Below are 24196 nucleotides of genomic sequence, written 5' to 3'. Positions count from 1 at the left end.
GGTTTTACTGTAAAACACAATCATATCTTACATCACATCAATCAATGTTGTTTGAGACCTCACGTCTTATCATCAACCAGCATTTTGGATTTAAGAAACAGTGTTGTGTTTACAAGGTATGATATCATTTTCCATAATTCAGTTTATATCCTGTATTTATTCTGGAACAATGCTTCTGTCATAGTTTCCCTGTATTTATTTGTTCATGTAATTTTATTTTGTAAAAATAAAATTAAAAGTGGGAGATAATACCCTACTTCATATTGTCACAGTGAACCACAGTTCCCCAGTGCCTGCAGCACTCATGCAGTCCCAGTTCTTGATGCAGTCACTACCATGCTTGTCTGTAGACAAGACACAAGTATCTTGGTACTCACTTGTGTTGGAAATCATGTTTCCGTTAATTAACCATAGCTTTCTGCAACTGGCAGCACTCACGCAGCCACAGACCATGACACTACCACCATCATGTTTGACTGCAGGCAAGACACAATTATCTTGGTGCTCACTTGTGTTGGAATTTATGCTTTCTTCAATAAGCCCCGGCTTCCAAGTACTGGCAGCACTCATGCAGCCACAGAACATGACTCTAACACCATCATGCTTGACAATAGGCAAGGCACAATTATCTTGGTACTAGTTTGTGTTGGAAATCATGTTTCTGTCAATGGAAGATAGCTTTCTGCTACTGGCAGCACTCATGCAGCCACAGAACATGACTCTAACACTATCATGCTTGGCTGTAGGTAAGACACAATTATCTTGGTACCAGTTTGTGTTGGAAATCATGTTTCAATGAACCACTTCCTAACACTGGTAGCACTCATGCAGCCATAGAATGTCATGCTGCCACAACCACGCTTGTCTGTAGCCAAGACACAATTATCTTGGGACTCACTTACTGTATGTTGGAATTCATGTTTTTTTTCAATGAACCACTTCCTAACACTGGTAGCACTCATGCAGCCATAGAATGTCAGGCTACCACAACCATGCTTGTCTGTAGCCAAGACACAATTACCTTAGGACTCACTTGTGTTACAAATCTTGTCAACAAACCACAGCTTGATAGTACCGGCAGCACTCATGCAGCCATGCAGTCTTGTGTTGCCAGCTGTTTATACAGTAACGGTTGTGTGTTGTGTAGTAAATCTATACCGCTATGCAAGTAACTACTGCTAGTATTGTCCATTGAGAAGATACACTGTAATAAAAATGGATGCCGAAATGTGGAGGTTTCATTGGTTTTCATGTGTTTTCAGTGAGGCTACCACATCTGCAGCCTAATGTTTATATCACCAGTGTGATCTTTACACATTGTGTAAGCCTCCTCTCAGCTTTTTCTGGAGAACCATCTTCCCCTCCACCACACAGTCTGTCACTGCAGTGCATGTTGAACATCTCCTCCCACGCGTTTGCTCACTTTGACACACCGGAGAGCGAAAAGAGCCGCTCTCTTCCTTTCCTTTCCTGAGTGAAATAAGAATGAATAATTCTCTAGGTCAAATCAAAATCAAAAGGAAGACATGTGATTTAAATGTGGAAATGATGAAGAAATGATGTTATTTTCTGAGAAAGGTTGCTGGTGGAATTATTTACCACAGCTTACACTGATGTCTAATAGATTTATGAGATTTAAAACCGCATTGCTCTCTTCCCTGCACTCACATTAGCTCATCTAATGTCACATTCTGTTGTGTCTATTGTGTGTGTGTGTGTTTATGTGTGTGTTTGCAAGCAAGCCATCTCATCACTGTGCAGATCCAAGTTGTGTTTGTCTTTCCCATGAAACATGACATCATGCGCTTGTGCCACAGGGATGTTCCCTTCTATGTCCGAATGATTCCCGAGTTGGATGCACGATGGCGAAAAGGCCCGGAAGGTCACTCAGTGAGAATGTCAGACTGGTGCCATGTCCTTAAATGCAACATGAGAAATGGGATTTGACACAAAGCAAGTATGATTACATTATGTTGTGTACATGCATTGTTCTATAATGGCACAGTATCATATACGCTGTCTGTCACCATGATGGAAAGGTTACAGGGAAATGATCTTGTGTACTTGGATGCTTTAGTCTGCGGGTGTAAAATATCAAACAGTGGAAAACACCATATCTACCCTGATAGTCTGACGACAAGGCTAATCTGTTCATTAGCGGTGAGTAGCGATACATTTTATATTCTGAATGACTTTGACTCATTCAATACCAAACCCGAATGTCTCCGGGTACTCCGGTTTCCTCCGTTTTTAACATTATTAGAGCCCTTTGGATGTGATATAACACCCCTATATTCACCTTCACATCAGTATTAGCCAATATAGTCGACTAAATAAGAGAAAATATGTCATTTAAGAGGGTGCACGGTGGTCTAGTGGTTAGCGCGCAGCGTCACAGCTAGGAGACCAAGGTTCAATTCCACCCTCGGCCATCTCTGTGTGGAGTTTGCATGTTCTCCCCGTGCATGCGTGGGTTTTCTCTGGGTACTCCGGTTTCCTCCCACATTCCAAAAACATGCTAGGTTAATTGGCGACTCCAAATTGTCCATAGGTATGAATGTGAGTGTGAATGGTTGTTTGTCTATATGTGCCCTGTGATTGGCTGGCCACCAGTTCAGGGTGTACCCCGCCTCTTGTCTCGTCTCCAGGCTCCAGCAACCCCTGCGACCCTTGTGATGATAAGCGGTAGAAAATAAATGAATGAATAGACTAAAACACAAATATAAAGCCTTCACAAGATGCATTCAAAGATGTCCATAAAAATAGTATAATGGAATTATAATGGTGGAATTGAACCCTGGTCTCCTAGCTGTGAGGTCTGCGCGCTAACCACTCGACAGCCGTGCAGCTTCTTCAATGACATATTTGCTCTTATTTAGTCGACTATATTGGATAATACTGATGTGAAGGTGAATATAGGGATGTTATATCACATTTAGAGGGCTCTAATAATGTTAAAAACTGTATTTAGAAGGTTGCATGCAGGTGTATTATGCTGTAACTACAAAAATATTGTATTTATTAATAAGGAATCCACACTCGGGTCTAGAAAGGATTATGTTTTTGCTGTTATAGTCCACATGCATTGGAAGCAAGTTGTGTTCAGGATTGTTGAGCTTTGGTGTGAGCAATACTGAAGTCTCCTATCTCACCTGTAGACTCTGAACTGCTCCTTGTCATCAGAAGTCCAGGATGCATATTCTTCCTGGGAAGGATAGTGTGATTTATGTCGCAACACATCCACCAGCTGGTGAATGCATGAAAAAGACCCCCAAAAATCACCCAGAAAAACAATAGCATGTCTATGACTCCCATCATGTTTGATAACCGCATGAGCGATGACATTTTCTGGGAAGCTCCCATCCTGTTATTGTCCTAATGCTGCAGTTTACAGACTGTGACACACACGGACCACACACACACACACACAGAAGAAGCCTTGATGCCTCATCTGATCTTTTCCAGATTATCATTTCCCTCCAAGTGGAGCACACTTTCTATTTCAGCATGTTTCCTCTGAGGTCTTCGGAACTCATCTCTGCCCCTCACTCCGAGGTCTAATCTTCCATCGTTCCCTCGTATTTTCCCTCGGTTGACTTCACTCCTGACTGTCACTCCAAATGGAAACAAATAGCAGCTGTGGAGTAGAAACTCCAGGAAGACATTTGTTTTCATACAGTGGATATGGAGAGAGCAGGTTTGTTTTGCAGGAAGTGGTTCGTTTCCTTGCTGGCCTTCTCAGGACCCGCTTGGTTAGAGCGGAGCAGGGTGTGAGGAACCTCCGGTTTAGCCCGAAAACCAGACAGTTCACCGACGTCTCTGCCAGAGTCGGATCCGTCAGCTGACGTCAACGGGCGACAAACCACATGACTGGTTTTATACAAACTGGGGAAGAGTGGACCACCTCCATGGAAAACGCTTGTGTTTGCTGTAAATAGACGCCTTCGTTTTGCTGAATATACAGGAAAAGGATGAATCGAGTTTCATGTTGAGCATTTTTATTTTTAATACTCTTAGCCAGTTTTTCGAATGCCTCAACAAAAAGCTGTAGTTATATTTGATCTGGACAGTGATAGTAATCGGCCACTGAAACTACATACTTCTATATAGTATAGCACATCATGACTGGTTCAAGACTCTTTATCCTTGTATTTAGCAAACATTAACTGCTTGTATTGTTTCTTGAATTCAATGCACAACGATGAGCAAATTACTATCACTATATTGACAGTTAATATGTTACCTATTATTTCATTGTATGGTCATATCACCTCGTACTTCGGTACATGACAAAAATTACATTAAAAAACAACTTAAACTATATTAGGAAAGCAGGAAGTGAACAAATGTAAATATCACTATATTGATGGTTACTATGGTACCCATTATTTCATTGTATGGTCATATCACCCCGTACTTCGGTACGTTAAAAAAAACTATATTAGGAAAGCAGGAAGTGAACAAATGTAACAGTTACTGATTGTAAAAGCACCAGATGGAGGGGTAGGGTTTAATAAACTTTGCTTCTTCCTACTCCTTTTGGACATGTGGAACTGTGAACTGATAATGTGATGCATTCAATTGTAATCTGATGCATGTTCAAATTAAATAAAACCATTACCATTACTATATATTTGGCACTCAATGCTGATACTACTTTATGAATGCATAAAGATTATATTAATGCTGCACAATAAAAACAACCAACTTAGACAAACTCCTAAACCAAATACCTGTTCTCAGTTTCATAAGAAAGTGTATGAGACACACCAGCATAGTAAGCAGGTGAGACAATAACAAGTATTTCCTTTGTGTTTTGTTGACTTTTCTCAGAACTTTGACGTCATTTCTGCTTCCATGCTAATACCACTTGTCCATCATGTATCTCAGGTGCTTATCAGTTTGAGTCAAGGTGCTCGCGGACATGGGAGAGTGAATGTCCTGAGGGCTGAGCACATAGCTTCACTATCTTTTCTGCCCTTCCTGTTTACATTGATGATGACTCTGTGGTCAGCGATTCTGCTGAACTCCTGTCTATTTATTTTATCCTGCTTCAAGTATGGACGCACCAAATGATAACTTGACAAAATGAGGTTTAATATAAGTTATAGTATGTGATTGACGGGAAAGGCACAATTTTTGGATTAGCAAACAACAATGGGTCAAACACCCTGTCACCCTTAAACTTTGATATTTTTATACTGCATACGTATATTCTTACATTTTTTTAAAAGGCTAAAAAACACGACACTTTGACTTTGATAACTTAAACATTGATGACTTAAACTTTGATATTTTTAAAATGCATATATTCTTACATTTTTTTAAAGGCTAGAAAACATGACACATATTTATTATTAGATATTAAACTTTGATAACTTAAACTTTGAAATTTTTATACTGCATATATTCTTACATTTTTTAAAAAGGCTAAAAAAACACGACATATATTTATTATTAGTTATTACTATCAACATTCCAGGTTTGTCCTTTCAAATTATGGATTTTTGTCCAGATTTTTCAAATTTTTTAGTTTAATTTTATTTCTACAAATGTGCCTTGGGGCCATACCAAACAAGCCACAGGCCACAAATGGCCCCCGGGCCGCACTTTGAACATGCCTGCTTTGATAACTCTTGTAAAATTTTAGTGCGTATCGTGATGTCAACTCTATGGAAAGCTAAGCTCACCGGAAGGTGATCCGACTTTTACAACAAAGTAGCTAAGCTTTTCCTGTTGGATAACGGTGCATTTACATATATAAATGTTATTTTTATAATTATAATTAGCAGTCTGTTTAAACAAAACAAACAAAAGAATCCTGCTCAACAGCGCCTCTGCTGGTGGCAGCTAAGTAGCACACTCCATTTTACGTCAATTGTTTCAGGTCTATGGTCAACCCAAAAAGACTCCAGAATCATTTTATTTCTGTAATACATGCCCATTTTAATAATCTGATAGAAAACATTTGTTGAGCACAATATACTGTATACCATTTTACCATAAGTATTGTGATGAAAACGCCGAAAAGCTAGCTGTACTATGACCCGGCACCGTACACATAATACTACACTCTCATTCAAACGAAACCTCTTCTGCACCCCCGTAAAGGAGGTGGAGCCAAACATTCCCCAAAACCAGAACATACAGGAACTGCATAACATGGTCATGGTCTTAAAAACCAAAAATAGCTGAGCACAATAAAACAGAACCACCAGACAAGTTCAGTCAAAAGTAATATTTGACACTTGGTAGTGCATATAAATAACAAATATACAGTGACGCTTTTCAATCAATATCAATAGTATACTGTACAAGAAAAAAGAATAATAAATACACTGTTACAAACAGCGGAAGGGTCAGCACTACAAGGCTGGGTGCAACAGGTTTGTGCAATTTATGTGACGCACTCACACATAGGAGGAGGCGGATCATGCCGGGACATGATGCCAACTTTTACTGAAGGTCGTGCTGTGGTCGACAACGTGGTACCTTGGAAGGTAGACTTGGACAGATCAAGCAACCAGCTGCAGAACTGTCGTCAAAAGTGCCGCCATAAAAAAAAAAAAAAAAAAACGCAAAATACAACGATTATGCCTTGAAGTACGCATACATGGGTCTAAAGTTCTTTAAAGTTTAGAATGAGTCACGCTGTAAAGTGAATTCACAGGGCCGGAGGTGCTGCTCGACCACAGCAGGTGGAAGCGTGTGAGGTCATGGAAGGAAACGGACGTTTCAAAGCTGACATTAATTTGTTCCGAAGCGGAACCAAAGTTACGGGATTTTTTATCCCAGAAATGATTCCAGAGGTTTAAACTTCATTAGTTTGTGTGACGTCAACATGGACGCTTTTGCAGGAGGGCAGTGCTATAATTACAAGGTGTTTGGATTTGAAAAATGTCAACAAATGGGAAACCGACGGTCATTTTTTGGGTGGAAAACTGGAATATGATTTTGGTTTTTTCTCGTCTTTTGGCCACAAAGTGCAAAGTGTGCCGGGAAGTCAAAGTGATTTTTTTTAGAGATGCAGCCACTGAAAGCTTCAGTAAGAACAAACTATTGCCAGAACATTAGGAAGACTCTGTAGAAAACATTATACAGCTACATGGATGTGGTCAATAAATTATAAATACACTTACAAAAGGACATGGTTGTAAAAAAAAAAAAAAAAAAAAAAAAAGGCACACACATTTTTAAGACGTGTTGCTGGACACTTAACTGCATGGCGTCCAATCAAAACACAATACAGTTTTTTTTTTGTTTTTTTTTTAAAGAAGTATAACAAATGTCCTGAAGTGCAAGTTTGGAATTTTCACTCATCCCAGTACACAAATGTATAATATCCGCATCCCCTTCTTTGCCGGTGACCTCCAAGTTTCTGCACTGAAATCGCCCAAATCGTCCAAAACAAACCGCCACAGGGTTTCCGAGCCTCTTCAGCAGGGGGTGCCCCATTTTTTCAGAAAGGCCCCTTCAGCCAGGAAGCTCCAAAGAGCTCCATTGCAGGATTTCTCCACTGCAATTAAATGAAGCCAAAAACAGCAAAACAGATGCTGGACTCTCATCCCTCACCATCGAAAAACCCTCACTCCGGCTATGTCTCCGCTGGGGAGACGTCATGTGTGGCCGCGTCGACCCCCTCCTGATGCGAGGGATGACCTTGGAGTGTCACGCCGTCGCACACCATTTCCACGCTCTCGCTTTCCTGGTCGTCCAGCGTCAGTTCAAACTGGAATTTGCTTGCCACGGGGCCGCCCTCCACCTCCCCGTGTGATCCGGTTTCTCTGTCACTCGAGTAAAACGGAGGGGAGGGGCTCTGAGGGATCATACCCTGATACCAGTTTCTATTGTCCTCCAGCATATCCAGGATGTCCTGGGCATCCGGGTGGACCAGGTCGGCCCACGTCTCCCACAGAGGATGCACGATGTAGTCAATGAAGCCCACCTGAAAGTGAGATATGAATACGTCAATGGACATGACTAACAGGACTATTTCCACGTTAACGTGTGTCGCAACGCTACCTGCGTCCTCTCCACCGATGCTGTGTGTTTGTCACACATGGGGCTGATCTCCATACCCCGCTCCCTTTCTCGGTCTCCCTGATGGAAGAACTCATCCATGATCCTGTCTGTCCACTGTCGGTACAGATCCAAAGGCTTGGTGGGATTGCTCAGATCAGCACAGTGAACCATGTTACGGAGAACCTGCAGGAAATGACAGTTAAGAATCTCGGTGTTCTGTCTTATCTGTGCTACACCAGGGTGCTTCGTTACCTGCATCCTGTCGGTGTAGTTGTCCAACAGGAGGACTCCAGAGCTGGTCACCTTCTTGGTTTCCACCATAGTCTTCAGATCTGCCAACAGGCTCATGTGTTTCGACATGTCAGTTGCCAGAACCTGAAAGCAAGGCGCCCTGATGTTAGATGTTATTTAGAGAAGATTAATTAATTAATTAATTAATTAAAGTCAGGGCTGCACGGTGACCGAGTGGTTAGCATGCAGACCTCACAGCTAGGAGACCCGGGTTCAATTCCAACCTCGGGCCATCTCTGTGTGGAATTTGCATGTTCTCCCCGTGCATGCGTGGGTTTTCTTCGGGTACTCCGGTTTCCTCCCACATTCCAAAAACATGTCTGGACTGATGGCCAGCCAATCACAGGACACATATAGACAAACAACCATTCACACTCACATTCATACCTATGGACAATTTGGAGTCGCCAATTAACCTAGCATGTTTTTGGAATGTGGGAGGAAACCGGAGTACCCGGAAAAAACCCACGCATGCACGGGGAGAACATGCAAACTCCACACAGAGATGGCAGACGGTGGAATTGAACTCGGGTATCCTTGCTGTGAGGTCAGCGCCATTCCAAACACATGCTAGGTTAATTGGCGACTCCAAATTGTCCATATGTATGAATGTGAGTGTGAATGGTTGTTTGTCTATATGTGCCCTGTGATTGGCTGGCCACAAGTCCAGGGTGTACCCCGCCTCTTAAAGCTGGGATAGGCTCCAGCACCCCCCGCAACCCTTGTGAGGATAAGCGGTAGAAAATGAATGAATGAATGAATAATTTAAGTACAGGTGGGGTCAGCAGCTTGTGCTGAAAAATGGCCGCAATTGCTCCGACCCCCTTCCCTGTCCCCTGGTGCGAGTCTTCAAGTTCTTATGATGTAAAATGTGCTTATTTGTGCCTAGTTTTTGGGTCTCACCATGTCTATCACCATCCTCCTGAGAGTCTGCCTCTGTTTCTTGGTCAGGTTCTGGAAAATGTCGCAGTTCTCTTCCTGCAGCAGTTTAAAACCCACAGCCAGGTGGTGGTTCTCCAGCACCGACTCATCGTTGTACATCAGAGCCAGTTCGGAGTCTGCGGGAGCAAGGATGACAGGAAAATGAAATGGAGCTCAGGTAACTATGGTAACCATACAACGTCTCCCTAAACGCCCACGCTGTTGTCTTTGGAGGCAGATCCCTACAACGCGTTCAAATGCTTTTACCTGCATACTAAGCAATGGTGCAACGATGAAAACAGAACTTACTGGTGTTGATTAGAAACTGGTTGGACACTCCTGGGTGATCCACGTCATGAATTGCAGCTGCAAAAATAGCTGCCAAGATCTCCAGATCAGTGAAGACTGCCTGTGTTTGAATGGAAAGGAGAGCAACATTATTAAATTCATTTAGTGAACTGGCTGAGCAGGACTGGCATTTGGTTGAAGCCCATCCCTCTCTGCGTAAGCCGTCTGGTATGTAGTTTCTGAATGGTTGACGTCATCGGCCATCACCTCATTAAACCCAAACAAAAGCTTTACAAGAAAAGGTGCTCATAGCTGTAACCTCATTTTAAAATACATACAATTATCATTATGATTTTCAGGAAGGAGCATATGACGCCAAACATACTTTAAGCTTTATATTTCATGATAATTACACCATGACATTGCATTTTCCAACCGAATGGGTATTGTTTGAAACGATAGCACACTTACATCCAGTGCCGGAGTGGACAGGAGGATGTGAGTGGACTGGGCCACGTCTGCGGCGTGCAGGCTGTTGTGGTAGGCCACATCAGAGTGATAGTGGCTCTCCAGGGTCAGCATAAACGTCACAAAGGCGTCTGTTGGAATCTTGAACGTTCTCATCAAGTCTCGCTCCTGTTTAGACAAAAAAAAAAACATTTTTTTTCCAAAAATCAAAGCTGACGTTTATGAATATGATAAGATAATAAAGGATAATACAATAAAGATAATACAAGGATGAAGAGTCTTGAACCAGTCATGATGTGCTATACATATCACTATATTGACACTTACTATGGTACCCATTATGTCATTGGATGGTCATATCACCTCATACTTCGGTACATGACAAAAAAATAAAAACATAAAATAAAAATAAATTAAAACGCTATAACAACAAATGACAAAAAAAATAAAAAATAAAATAAAATAAAAATAACTTTAAAAAAATAAATATATAAAATAACCATATTAGGAAAGCAGGACGTGAACAAATGTAACAGTTACTGATTGTAAAAGTACCAGATGAAGGAGTAGGATTTAATAAGCTTTGCTTCTTCCTACTCCTTTTGGACATGTGGAACTGTGAACTGATTATGTGATGCATTCAATTGTAATCTGATGCATGTTCAAATGAAATAAAACCATTACTGTTACCATTAATAAAGGTCTGCTTTCGTGGAATTTAAAAAGGGGCTGAAAACAGAGGATATTTACATTTGTAAATAAGAAAATAATACTAGAAAACCCAAATAACTGATGATTAATTTGGACGATTAATCGATTAATCAGCTACTCATTGATTAATTGTTACTGAAGGTCTAATATCAGCATCCCATAGCTGTCTGAGTAAAACGCTCCTGTGTTAGTTGCAACAAGTAATCGATTAATCCATGATTCAATTAATCAACACCTATTTTGGTATTCGATTAATCATTTTTTTTCAACAAATGTACATATCCTCTGATTTCAGCTTCTTAATTGTTGCAGAACATACCAAGTTCGCTTACCTAAGGTGTGTCCAAAATTTTAAAAATTATTTTCATTTCTGCAGTTTTTTAAATTTTCAAATTATTTCAACTTTCTTCCTGTAATTTTTCTTCTCGTAATTATGGCTTTATTCCTTTATTATCATGACTTTATTCTCGTAACATTAAAACAGTTTTCCCCCAAATTACAGTTTTATTGTTATATTTTTCATGATATTATGACAAAAAATGATTTTCATTAATATTTTAACTTTATGCTACAAAAATTACCTTATGTTTCCTCATAATATGACAATAATATTCTCGTAGCATTAGAAGTGTTCCTCATTATTTAATATTTTGAGTAAAATTACTGCATTTTTTAAATATTTTTGGTGCTGTTATTTTGTATTTTTTTGGTTTTCTTGTTAGAATGTGTTGCATGCCTATAAAAAAGCCGCAGGCTTCTCTGTGGACACCCCTGGTCTAACCGATTACTCGTTTAATCCAAACAACAAGATTCGGATTAATCGTTACTTGCAGCTCTAAATATCAGTTCCACTCAATCAACAGAATATGATCAGCTGTGTGAACCCCCCTCCCCAGCCTGAGGAAGAAGAGGAGGACTGACCTGGAAGATGGCGTACATGATGCACGTGAGGGGCCGGTTGTGAGAGTGCTCTGCCACCTTGAAGATATTCAGTCCCCATTTATTGATGCCTTCCAGGTCCTGGTAAAGAGTACACCAAATCCAGAAGGGAATATAAGCATTTCAGCCTATATAAGACCCACTTGGTCATATTTCAAGATGTTACCTTCGACAGCAGTTCTTCCTGGTCTGTCTTGACTCCAAAGCGGCTGTTGGTGCTTCCAGAGATACAGGTCGCGTAGCTGCTCTTCCTCACCTGGCCGATTTGAGTCATCATTCCCCCTTGCTGTTGTTGCTGCTGCTGGCCTTGCCTCCGCTTCCTTTCCCTTGACTTGGGAACCGGACATGGAAGCTCCAGCTCATTCTGTTTGTCTGCGGAGCAGCAAATGGATTAAAAATGAAGCATAACATCGCCGTTGCAGTCACGGTTAACACTAGACAGGTTGTTGACCTCTCACACACATGTGGCAACACATTAAAGCAGCAGTGAGCTATTTAATTAGCAAGTAATCTCTCATTGAAATTACACGTCTCCTGACAGCAGTAAACCCCCCTAAATTAAGTTGAAATCACATCTATTTCCAGACAGAGTGTGGTCAACACAAAAAAAAGGGGTCGAGCGATTCTAATGAGACGTTAGAAAATTCACAATATTCCAGCAGCCCTCGCCAACCATGTTGTAATAACAATCCACAGAGTAGTGGAAAAAGTCGGCTCACTATGATCGCTAAGATGAACTGTTTAGAGAAGGGACTTGCTAACATGCGGGTTTGAAAGACACCTTCACATGCGGCACGGAGTTGACATTGTCCCACCGCATATAACATACCCACATAGAGACAGGGTATAGGGTTATGCCCCAATGGCTGGACGGGACAAAAAAAAAATACATGAAATATAGACACATGGCATTTTAGCCACATTACAGTCATTCGATTGGAAATGGATTTGAAAAACAAACAATAAACAAAATACAAACAAATTTAAATTTTGAGATTTTAGACTAAAATAAAATGGAAAAATCAACACTAATTGAAAAAAATAAAGTCAAAATATGGTGAGAAAAAAGTTGGACAATTCATATTTTTAATATTATGAGGAGAAATAAAGTTTAATATATATATATATATATATATATACATACATATATATATATATATATATATATATAAATTTAAAAATATTTTTGAAGTCCTAATGTTACAAAGAAAAAGAAAAAAAAAGAGAGAGAGGGTATAGGGAGGAATAACATCCAGCAGTAAAAGGAGGAAATATTCCTGTTCAGGTGCAAGGCAAGAATCCTTCCATGGTTACTCCATTGTTTATATTCCCTCTACTGCTCTCCTTAATTCCCTTTGTCCGCTATTACACTGAATGGTTGCTTGTGTTTTAACTGAGGGAGAGAAATATGTGGCTAGTGTGAAGGGCTAAATGCTGCAAGGCTTTTAAGAGACAAGGAAACACTGCTGTCCTCGTGATAAATAATGCATGTGTCTATGTGAACCCAGTGGCACTGTGTGCACCCCCCCCCCCCCCCACCACGTTCCACCACAGCATGCTCACATTGCAACGCACACAAGCATTCTCCCTCTCCTGCACTCTTTGCCCCGATTTTCCCTCGAGGGAAGTCTTCCCCCAGTTGAGACCCCGCCCACTCGCCGTTCTCTCCCGCCATTATCGCACTGCAGCTACAAGCAAGGGGACTCTGTCTCCTTCCTCCGAGGACCAGATCAGACTGGTTTGAAAGCAGTGGTGCACACCAGCTATGAGTATCTTGGCACATGCTGAGTGTAACCTTTTACATGAGGGACTCCAAGGACGTTGGTTCATTGAATTTTGATAGCGACATCAACACCAGACATGCTAGTGTGTGTATGTGTGTGTGTGTGTGTGTGTGCAGGTCCTCACCTAGGAAGGTGTTGGAGATGTACTCTGACACTTGGTTGCCCGAGCGACTCATCTCAGACAGGTGGCTTAACTCCCGGTTCAGCATCCTTTTGAACTGGTTAGACAAAGACAAAACATACATTGAGTTTAATAATCATATATTGTATGTACTTATATTTAAAATAATTATTATTTGCTCTTCCCATGCTGAGTACTGAAGCATTTCTTTGTTTTTTTTTGTTTTTTGTTTTTTTTAACTGGAGCATGCCCCAAGAGAACGTGCTCTGTTTTCTTGATGCAGCATACTGGGCTGTGTTTATGTCCTCAATATCCCTCACAGCCTGTTTCTCATTGTAACAAATAAAGAGCAGTGGCATGTTTATGCGTTTTAACCATGGAAATAAAATGAGCTAAGCTTTCTTGGCAGAAATATCCATTGAGCTGCAGAATAAAGACAGAATCACGATAATTGGATTTGTTAAATATATAAAGTAATCAGCATACGGTCTCTGGACTGGCATACACATACACTCCTTTCCTTTCTGATCTTGTTTCTATCACCGCAATGATGACATTCATTTCCTGGGGTCTTACCCGAACATCAACCACCACTGTGACCTTTACCCGAGCATAATCAACAATATTATGCACATTCATTTCCTCCCAACATATAGCACACACACACACACAGTTCCATCCATGCCGCTTGTACTCTGAGACACACCTTGATGTATCCCCATGACACAGAGAACAGGTAGTTGGCCTCAGGCATGGTGCTGAGCTGTGCTGAGCCCCTGGCGCTCCCCAGCAGAAGCCCTGTACGCTCCTCTCTGAGTGGACCCCCAAGGCTGAGCTCAGGACCTACAGCCCGAGACCTCCCGTTGCACCCGAATCGCTCAGATTTCTAGTGCCGACGACACCAGGTAAAAGCACCCCATGTTAGGACTCCGAAATGGGGCTGCGGCAGAGATCCGCATTTTCCGTTAGAAGCGTGTCCTCACATCGTCCGGTGTTTTCCCTAACGAGTGACGGAATCCCCCCCGCCCGCGATGCAATCAATACATTTCCTTTTGTTTTCTGTATCCTGCTGCTTCTACCCCTCTTTCGAAACCTGTCTTGCCTCCAGCCACCATCCAGATGGGATCCAGTGACATAGAGGGGGGAAATCCAGCCTTCCTGTGCCCAGATTGTATGAGGCGGAGGAAGGGCAGGCTCCAAACAGAGAAGAGAGACGGCGATGGAGAGAGAGATGTAGCGAGGAGAACGGCGGGGGTGGGGGTTTTGCGCTTTAGCTGAAGAGTCCCCTAAGGTGAACAGTGACTGGTGGATCTCGCTCTTTTTTTTTTTTTTTTTTTTTTTGCTTCCCACCCCCTGCTGAACAATCAGTCAAAAACAGCACTGCAGAAAACGTGAGTTTGGAGAATCCCCCAATGCTCCAAATCTTTATTTCGCTACCTCTCCATCTTTATTGCTCCCCCCTCTTCTTAAATCGCTACCCTTGGCTCAGTAATGCAGAACAGATCTGATGCATACTGCGCAATGTGAGGTTTCAAAAGCAGAGTGTTTATCACACGGCAAAGGGATTGCTGGGTATTCATTTACCACAGTGAGACAGGCTGCAGGGGCTCATAGTAAGCCAGGTCTAACATTAAGTTCTAGTTTAAAGATGAGTGCGTCACTACTATTTAGGTCTAGTCTATAATACTCTGTCGTCTCGCTGCTGCCGATTCCGCAGAAAAGATGCAGAGATGACGAGACACAACAGATGAGCTTTCAGACTGCAGCCCACCAGGGTACCACCAATTGCACGACAACCTGAACGCCATGGCAACAGAGTCATGTGCTCCCCTCCTTGCTGTTCTCATGGTGGTCCCCATTCTAAACAAACTGCATTGCATCACACTCACACACACACACACAGTGATATACCTGTAGTACATCTCTAGCACTTTTTATATTTTGCAATGCAGACAAGATAAGAGTTTTACTTTCATTTTCAAGGGTCCATGACATGATTCATCAACTTTGCTTAAATATGTTCGATTTTTGTTCACGGCTCCAGTAAGTATCTCTCGCTGTGGTGTATAACACATGTTTACAGTGATTATTTTCAAAAAGGAAGAAAAATTTGATGCAGAACATGGATTTAAGGCTTAAGACATGGATATGAAGATTAGTTGCCTTCAAAAGACTCAATGGTAAGTGTAAATTCTTATCCTAATGAGCATAAAGGGGTTCTTATAGCATGTTGGATTGTATTGCGGATGTATTGAGGATACATCTTTGTCACTGCCCCCCATGGTAAACGCATCGTTCTAATATAAAGATGTATAATGCTTTGCAGCCTTGTTACTATGGTGGAATTATGTTTCGTAGACATTATGTAAACAACTTAGTCACTTACTCTCTCTTCCATGTACTGTTGGAATAGCTTATTGTTACAAACTGCGTTTATAGCGTACTTTCAATTAAAATGCTTCTTGTAAAAATGTTCCTTCGACGCAATCCTTAGTGAAAATGATCACCCCAACAGAACAGAACTCAATGTTGGCATCTGTCTCCTTCCTTAAATCTTACAGTATCACTTGGGTACGATGAACATCCAGCAGCAACACAACATTTTGGCATGAATACTACGTATTTTGGTGAAAAACATACCGAACCAAAGTTGACGAGCTACCTAAAGAAGCGTTTGTTTAATCTGCTTTAGCCTGAGGTGTCACTCCAATGTGGCTAAAGTATGCGCTAGTTCATCATGACTGGTGCCATGACCTATAAATTTACCATTTGCTTTTCAAATGCGAATATGTTAATGGTGGCAAAATTATCGAGTTCTATTTAATTTACTGTGTGATTAATTAATTTATTATCATCCTATTGTCCATGAGATTTTTTTTCCCCTGTATGAGAACTCTTGTCACATTTTAATAATTGCAAGATATAATGGTGATTCTATATTGATGCTATATTTCTATCCTCAGTCCTTCTTTTATTTTCCCATTAAAGTGGATTCTTCCAGTTCACAACAGCTGTCTAATTGCTGTCACGCAAGCGGCAAACATCTACTTCACTGTGAAACTTGGAAAAACACTTTCAAAGCCTTGGCTGGCTGCACTTATATACCCAGACTGCCAGAGGCAGTCCATAAAAATCAAAGGAAAAAGTTGGAGCCTGGAATTGGGCGGCTTTATTCTATCTGAAAGGGCTTCTGAGTGATTCTTTAAAGCGGTGGGATGGTGTGAATTTAAGTGATCTCTAGGAAACCATTCAGGCGCTGAGCCACATGTCAGGCTGTGTAGTTTAGCTAACAGTCAGCATACACGGCGGGGCGAGACAAAGTTAGTTAAAATGTGTACTGCCGACTGATTAATTCAAGATGTAACTATTTTAACAATAGTCATCCTAATTTAATTGACAATTGAATGATCTAAGATGAAATAAAGTACTGTATTCCAAGTAAAAATCTGGACAATTTAAATCTCACCTTATTCCAGCTAGTTAGCATCCCAAAGTTTGTCCTCTCTTTTTCACAGCAACATAGTCCCATTTTCACGTTGCAAGAAAAAATGTTCAAACTCATAGAGGGAAAACTTATTACAAAAGATGTGTCTAATTACTTTCTCTCTAACCTCTATTCTTATGAGGATGCAGAGTGTATAGTGATAAGCTGGCTTGACTGACTGGCCTACACTGTCTAACAGGAGCGAGATGGCTCCGCCCACCACCACTACGGGGCAGACGATGTGTCTCCGCCTACTTCCCCCTTTTACTTCTTGGATGACTGAGATCATTTACTGAAACACACCCTCCTATCATGGCCGGAGGTTGCAAATATGTAGCATACCTGAGTACATAATTGAAAAGCCTGATAAAAAAAGTTAATCACCCCCCCCCCCCCGCTGACGACGTGCTATTGGGGAAAATTCCAAGCATGCATCTCAAGTCTTGCAGCACAATTTGGCCTTGACTGACGGCATTGCAAAACCCCAACTTTGCAATGATACAAAGCCCAGGTTGAGCCAATGCGCCTCTGTCCCATTTATGTCTGTTTACTGTGTCAACATGTATTGGATTTTGCCCAGTTTCCTGACTGGAGGCTGAGATTTCTTGGCAAGTAGTCTGCAACCGTAAGAAAGAATGTCACAAGAAGAAGAAAAAAAAAGACTACTGCGGCATGTCTGATGTTCTGGTCACCCTTTCAGTCACACAGAATCACAAGACTATAATTTCATGTCCATTCCCCACCGCAACTACAGACCCTTCGCTACATCTGTTTTAATCATTTTGTCATTTTTTTTTCCTCTCGTCTGAAGACGGCAGCACTTCAAAGAGCGAGTGACCGCACGTGAATTAAAGTTTCCTACTCTCGTGCGCTCAACCCCGGGTGCTGGCGCGTATGTCCACCCGCAGAACGCTAAACGCCGCTTACTGACTTCAGATGGCAATGTTTGTGCAAGGCCGTCACCGGCATCGGTGTGGAAGTGTGGCGAGGCTAATGATAGTGAGGGACACAGGGAGGCAGTTGCCCATCCTGAGGTCACAACGACCAGGTTGGTGGGCAACCGGGTGTGTGGTCCCAGACCCCCCCACCCCCAACCACCACCACCCGGATAAACCTGTGTGCTTGGATAGTGAAAGTAGACACAACCTAGGTCGGATTCTGGGTTTAATTTCATGTTGGAACCAATGAAATATTTTTCCATCCACTATCTTTAAAAAATATTGCAACACTGCTTTGTGATATGACTGTGGGTCATGTGGGACTCGTGTTCCCAGCCTGCCTGACCAATTAGACATACTGCAGAGTGCCCGCAAAAAAAGCACAGGCTCTTTGTCCTCACAGTTCCAGTGACGTGGTTGTCTGTAAAGACTCTTACTTGGCCACCTAGTAAGAGCGCCATCCATTGTCGTCTGCTAACCAGAGAACGGAGCAAGGGGGGGGGGGGGGGCAGAGAGTGCAGAGGAAATACAGAGACAGGAAACCAGTGTCACGGTCACAGTCAGCAGCCCTTCTCAACGAACCATAGTGTATAGTCGGAAATGGTCAGCATCACCCCCCTAATGTTTAGAATGTACTGTAATGCCGCCACACTGTCTCCACTGTCTGTGTGGGGGCTGAGTAATAATTACCAGGGTGGACTCGGTTTAGGTTTACAGAAATCAAATAAACAGAGATCTGCATATATTAAATTATAGGGAAGGGTGGGGGGGGGGGGGGGGGGGGGGGGGACCACCAACATTGAATGTGTAAGTAGTTTTTTGAGCTATACTGTACAGATAATCTAACTTTTTACCAAGAAAACCATGACAAGGTCTGCTCACTGATTGGATATGAATCATCCCCATAGAATAAAGACAATAGATCCCTAAAATGAGGTTCACTATTGTGATATGGAGATATAATTTTTGCATGGACGGCCTTGGGATTTCACTGATGATGATAAGTGTATGTGAGTATGCATACATGTATGTATGCATGCACTAAAATTAATATATCTGCTCCTGCATATGCTCCTGTGCAATACTATGTGTATATTTTGGATATCTGGTATATATCTTGTATATATCTTGTTAAATTGTCTTTTTACTCTACTTTATATACTTTTTTTTGTTTTTTAAACTTGACTACTGCACTGAAAAGAGAAGCTCTCCAATTTCGTTGTATAATGACAATAAAGGCCATTCCATTCCTTTCCATACGACTGCTAAATTCAATTCAAATTTAAGGCACCAAAATGCCAAGATAAAAGTAATTGTAGGGAAAATTAATTTGATATTCAGAGTGTGTGGTGTGTGCTGTTAATCTTAAACTAACCAAATCGTGTCCCTTTCATCAAAAAGTAGACCACTGTCACACTGACCTGAACACAACAACAGACTAAATGACAATGGAGTGTGGTAAGAAAACAGGAAAAAGGAACTCAGACGTCACTTGTGTGAGCAAAGCGAAACGGTTCTGCTACTGGCAAGTACAAAAAAAAAATGATGTAAGTTGTGCAAACATATTGACATTATGCACGTTACACAATTCTGCACAGTTTGGTTTGACATTGTGGCACTGGAACCTACAGAGGCATGTTGCAACGTATTCATGGAAGAAATGCAGGAACGGCATTGCACGTCATATGCTCAATTTAAGTTACACAACCACAAGAGCATTGATCTTTTTTGACACTTGACGTTGAAAAGAACATCATCATGAAAAAATATCAAAAATTGTACCTTGTTGGATGCCATGTCACTGACAGAGCGGTAGGTCTGGATGGTCTCCAACTGGTCCAGACACCAGTCCAGCTCTTCCATGGTCTCCATAGCAAGTTTCTGGTAAGACTCATCTGCCAACAGACACATGGACACGTAGTCAGACCCCAGAGGATCTAAATCCATGCTGGAGCCCCCCGGCACCATGCACGGGACAGGTCCAAGAGTCCCGGAATGGCTTGTTCGTCTGTTGGACTGGCCCGCCGGACCCCCAGTAGATGCAGAGGAAGACGAGGAGTTGTGCACACAGAGCTCCTTCATCTTGTCGCACTTCAGAAAGTTCAGGTTAGCGGAACTCTCAGACAAACTGAGGCTACAGTTACCATTTGCTGACTCGCTCTGTGTAGCCCCTTTCTCTCCATACCGCCTGCTCACTCGTAGGCTCTGCAAACCCCCTCCCACTCTGTCTCTTTCCCCCCCACACACACCCGTTCTGAGGCTCTCAGTCACCTCACAGTGCCAGTCAACAAATCCATTCGCATGCAAACTAGGCAGTTTGCTGCCTCCTGCTGTCCGTGTATTGTGCCCACCTCAACAACCCCCCCGTCGGCCAATCTTAGAGGTTCGGCGTTGGAATATTTAAAGCAAAAATCTGACCTGTTGTCTTATGTAAGTACAATGCATTGCACAAGCGGTTTGATGCACATTGTCACTCCTTGAGAAGACAGCTGCTTCAACTTCGTTTAAACTCAGATGAACTGCAGCAGGAACTCCCATCACACCACCTCCCTCCTCTACGAACCTCATGGAGAAAGGGGGTGGAGGGGGATTATATCAGACATCAATGCATGTTTGCATAAGTAACACAAGACGCCAACTTTGACTCTCATGTTGGGGGGGGGGGGGGGCAAACCAGGACTAAGCCATGTGCCAAAGAAACCAAAGCACTTCCTACTTGACCCTGAACTCGCATAAAACATGGAGCGGAATTAATGAATGGCAAAGTGGCTGCAAAAGCACAATCAAAGGTGCCATTCATGTGAGGAGGTGTACCCATTTTACAAGGAAAATACCGACGCATGAGAATGACTTTCGATGATGATGTGTGAGGAAGCAAATTAAATAGCATACGCGTATATAAACCAGGCTGAATGTTGATTCAACAAATTTGCGCCAGGGAGCAGTTTGACGCTCTACACATCTGGATCTCCCCACCTTTCCTTGAAAAAGACCCGTCGACCTCATAAGCGTCACACATGGAATAAATTTACTCCATCTGCTTAGCACAACAAGACAGTCAGCGTGCTGCTCCCCATTTTACGTCAATATGGTAGATCAAAGCACTTCAAAGCGCCGAATGGTATACAGGCTCTCATAACGGCTGCATTGAACAAAGACCTTCAATCAAAGCCACCATTGCAGAGGAGAGTTAACGGTTGGATTTCAGAAAGGTTGCAATTATGTTGCCTAACTCGACCTACTGGTCACCAAGCTTTGTGGCCCAAAAACTATTCCCAAGAATCCCCGGCATCCAAGTCATATAAACGTCAGTGGCAGAGAGCGGAAAAGTGCAGCATCAAAGCAATTTACGCACAAGGCGGTGAGCTGTTGAAACTGGGTATACATCAATGTGCGGCGCGGTCTTGGTGTGTCTGCTGCCAAGAAGGTGCGACCACATCCTGATCCAGTTCCCTTCAGTTAGGGTATACAGAGACAGACGGTTAAACAAGGTAGTCAAGAAAAATGAAAGGCTTGGCTCATCCATGCAGCAAATAAGACTGAGGCCATTTTGAAAATGAGTTTAAAAACTGCGGAAGAAACAGTTATTACTCTAATGAGTGCAAGTCGTTCATCAAGATGCAACCAGAATCATGCGGAAGCAGTATGAGCTGAAGCACTTGCTAGGTGATATGACGTGTGATACCGGAGGCTGACACGGGGCTGCTCTTACTCAGGCATGTTGCAGCGTGGGTGTTTTTTTTAATACGCACGAGAGCATGTGTGCCTGCAGGTGTATATTGTACATGTGTCACTCGGACTCACATGTTTCTATCACAGCCTGTTTTTTTATTGGACAAATAAACGACAAATTCTAAAACTATCATTTACATATTCATTCATTTTCTACCGCTTTTTCCTCACAAGGGTTGCGGGGGGTGCTGGAGCCTATCCCAGCTGTCTTCGGGCGAGAGGCTGGGCCAGCCAATCACAGGGCACATATAGACAAACAACCATTCACACTCACATTCATACCTATGGACAATTAGGTCAATTAACCTAGCATGTTTTTGGAATGTGGGAGGAAACCGGAGTACCCGGAGAAAACCCACGCATGCACGGGGAGAACATGCAAACTCCACACAGAGATGGCAGAGAGGGTGGAATTGAACCCTGGTCCTCCTAGCTGTGAGGCCTGCGCGCTAACCACTCGACCACCGTGCTGCCCCATTATGAGAAATTTATGAGGATAAAACTTCGTCTTTCTCTTTCGGCTTTTCCCTTGAGAGGTCGCCACAGCAAATCAATGGCCTCCATCTAACCCTGTCTTCAACATCTGTCTCTCTCCCACCAACCCTCATGTCCTCCTTCACTACATCCATAAACCTCCTCTTTGGTCTTTCTCTATGCCTCCTTCCTGGCGGCTCTAAACGCAGCATCCTTCTACCAATACATTCACTATCGCTCCTCTGGACATGTTCGAAGCATCTCATTCTGGCCTCTCTGACTTTATCTCCAAGGCCTTTAACATGTAATGTCCCTCTGATGTACTACTTCCTGATCCTATCCATCCTGGTCACTCCTAATGAGAACCTCAGCATCCTCATCTCTGCTACCTCCAGTTCTGCTTCCTGTCTTTTCCTCAGTGGCACTGTCTCTACAAACAGGGTAACATTTTGTCATACTATGGGAATAAAGTTGTAATATTATGGGAATAAAGATTTAAAATAAGAAGAAAGTTTAAATACATGGAAAATGAACGACAAACTGCAAAAATGAAAATGCAGAAAAGTGGCATTCTAACAAGGGTAATATTATTTTATAATAATAATAAAAATGGGTGTGTCTATATGTCCCCTGTGATTGGCTGGCGACCAGTCCAGGGTGTACCCCGCCTCTCGCCCGAAGACAGCTGGGATAGGCTCCAGCACCCCTGCGACCCTCGTGAGGAAAAGCGGTAGAAAATGAATGAATGAATGAATGGAAAATGGGTGTTTTTTTAGGTTGTAATGTTACAAAAGAAAAACAAAACAAAACAAAGTTGCAATTAGCGTACAGAAATACACATTATTGAAACAAAGTAAGAATATTATGGGAATAAAGACATAATATAAAATAGTTGGAAAATGAACAACAAACTGCAGAAATGTAAATGCAGAAAAGTGGCATTCTAACAAGGGTAATATTATTTTTAGAATAATAAAAATGGGTGTTTTTTAGGTTGTAATGTTACAAAAGAAAAACAAAACAAAACAAAGTTGTAATTAGCGTACAGAAATACACGTTATTGAAACAAAGTGAGAATATTATGGGAATATTATAATATTTGCAAGGATTTCAAGGATGCTCAAATTAAACATTGCGCCCAAATACTTTTGGGCTAAGGTGCATATTCTTTCCCACTGTTGTAATTCAACCGTCATCACCTTTAGTTCATGTAAAGCTGCATGCACTGACATATCTCACTGTCACCAGTCAAAAGTGGTGTGACGCACTTTCAGCTGGAGAAACCTACTCCCAGATACAGTGTGAGGTACTTTTCCAGCATGTTTTTTTTCTTCTCATCTGCGTGTCCTAATGCTTTGGCCATATGCAAGGCGGCTGCTATGAGGACAACAGACCTCAGTGTGCAGACACACTCTGTCTGCCTCTCCACGCTCCCCTATAGGCCCACAAACCAGCCTCTGTGAGCGCCATCAACATCACTAACAACACGGGCCGGGCTAAAACATCCCCCCCCCCTCCAATTCCATTCCTGGCCGAGACACCTTCCGCTCTCATCCACCTCACACTGCCCCTCTCTGTGCTCTCAATCTACCCCCCAAACCTGTTTCCTAGGCTGTCTGGCTGAAGTGTGGTTTGCAAAACTGCACTGCCTTATCCATTACACCACCTTGTGAAGAATTTCAGCCAGCGGCAACAGGAGAAGACGATTACTTTAATGTGAGAGTGTTATATAAGGGAATATAAAACTACGTGCAATGACACGTAACCAGCAGTAATATCTGGTTAGGAGGAGCTGTTACAGGTTTAACCCATAAATTTACCCCTTGGCATTCTGGGATTTTATTTTGGCTAAATCGTAGAAAAATCACACCCAAAGTAAATGTGAAGGTGTCATTGAATCATTTGGAGTAAAGGCATGGCTTTTGGAGTCTTTTGAAAGCTAGTAAGCTGTACTGTTAACTGCAACAGTCCGTGCTACTGACACTAATAGGCTTTTCTGTCCTGGAAAACTTGGAAAAATGAT

At 42.2% G+C, this 24196-nt stretch overlaps 1 protein-coding gene across 6 annotated transcripts in view; it reads right to left on the bottom strand.

Annotated features, from left to right (window-relative positions):
* Nucleotides 1–7162: 7162 nt before the first annotated feature.
* LOC131125232 (cAMP-specific 3',5'-cyclic phosphodiesterase 4B-like) overlaps nt 7163–24196 on the bottom strand; it is a 43764-nt gene continuing 26730 nt past the window's right edge. For 2 of the 6 annotated variants that reach the window (XM_058066574.1, XM_058066575.1), the window contains 10 exons: nt 19750–19862; nt 13549–13642; nt 11807–12012; nt 11623–11721; nt 9994–10158; nt 9544–9643; nt 9217–9371; nt 8275–8397; nt 8023–8205; nt 7163–7945 (listed from right to left, as the gene is read on the bottom strand). In XM_058066574.1, coding sequence (XP_057922557.1) covers nt 7595–7945; nt 8023–8205; nt 8275–8397; nt 9217–9371; nt 9544–9643; nt 9994–10158; nt 11623–11721; nt 11807–12012; nt 13549–13642; nt 19750–19862 — 1589 coding nt within the window. In that variant the 3' untranslated portion in view covers nt 7163–7594. The other 4 variants (XM_058066576.1, XM_058066578.1, XM_058066577.1 and 1 more) reach the window with 4 other exon arrangements.

The sequence above is a fragment of the Doryrhamphus excisus genome, chromosome 3 (assembly GCF_030265055.1).
Source record: "Doryrhamphus excisus isolate RoL2022-K1 chromosome 3, RoL_Dexc_1.0, whole genome shotgun sequence".
Lineage (NCBI taxonomy): Eukaryota > Metazoa > Chordata > Actinopteri > Syngnathiformes > Syngnathidae > Doryrhamphus > Doryrhamphus excisus.
The sequence above is the reverse complement of the archived record's forward strand: the minus strand, read 5'-3'. Positions and strand labels throughout refer to the sequence as shown.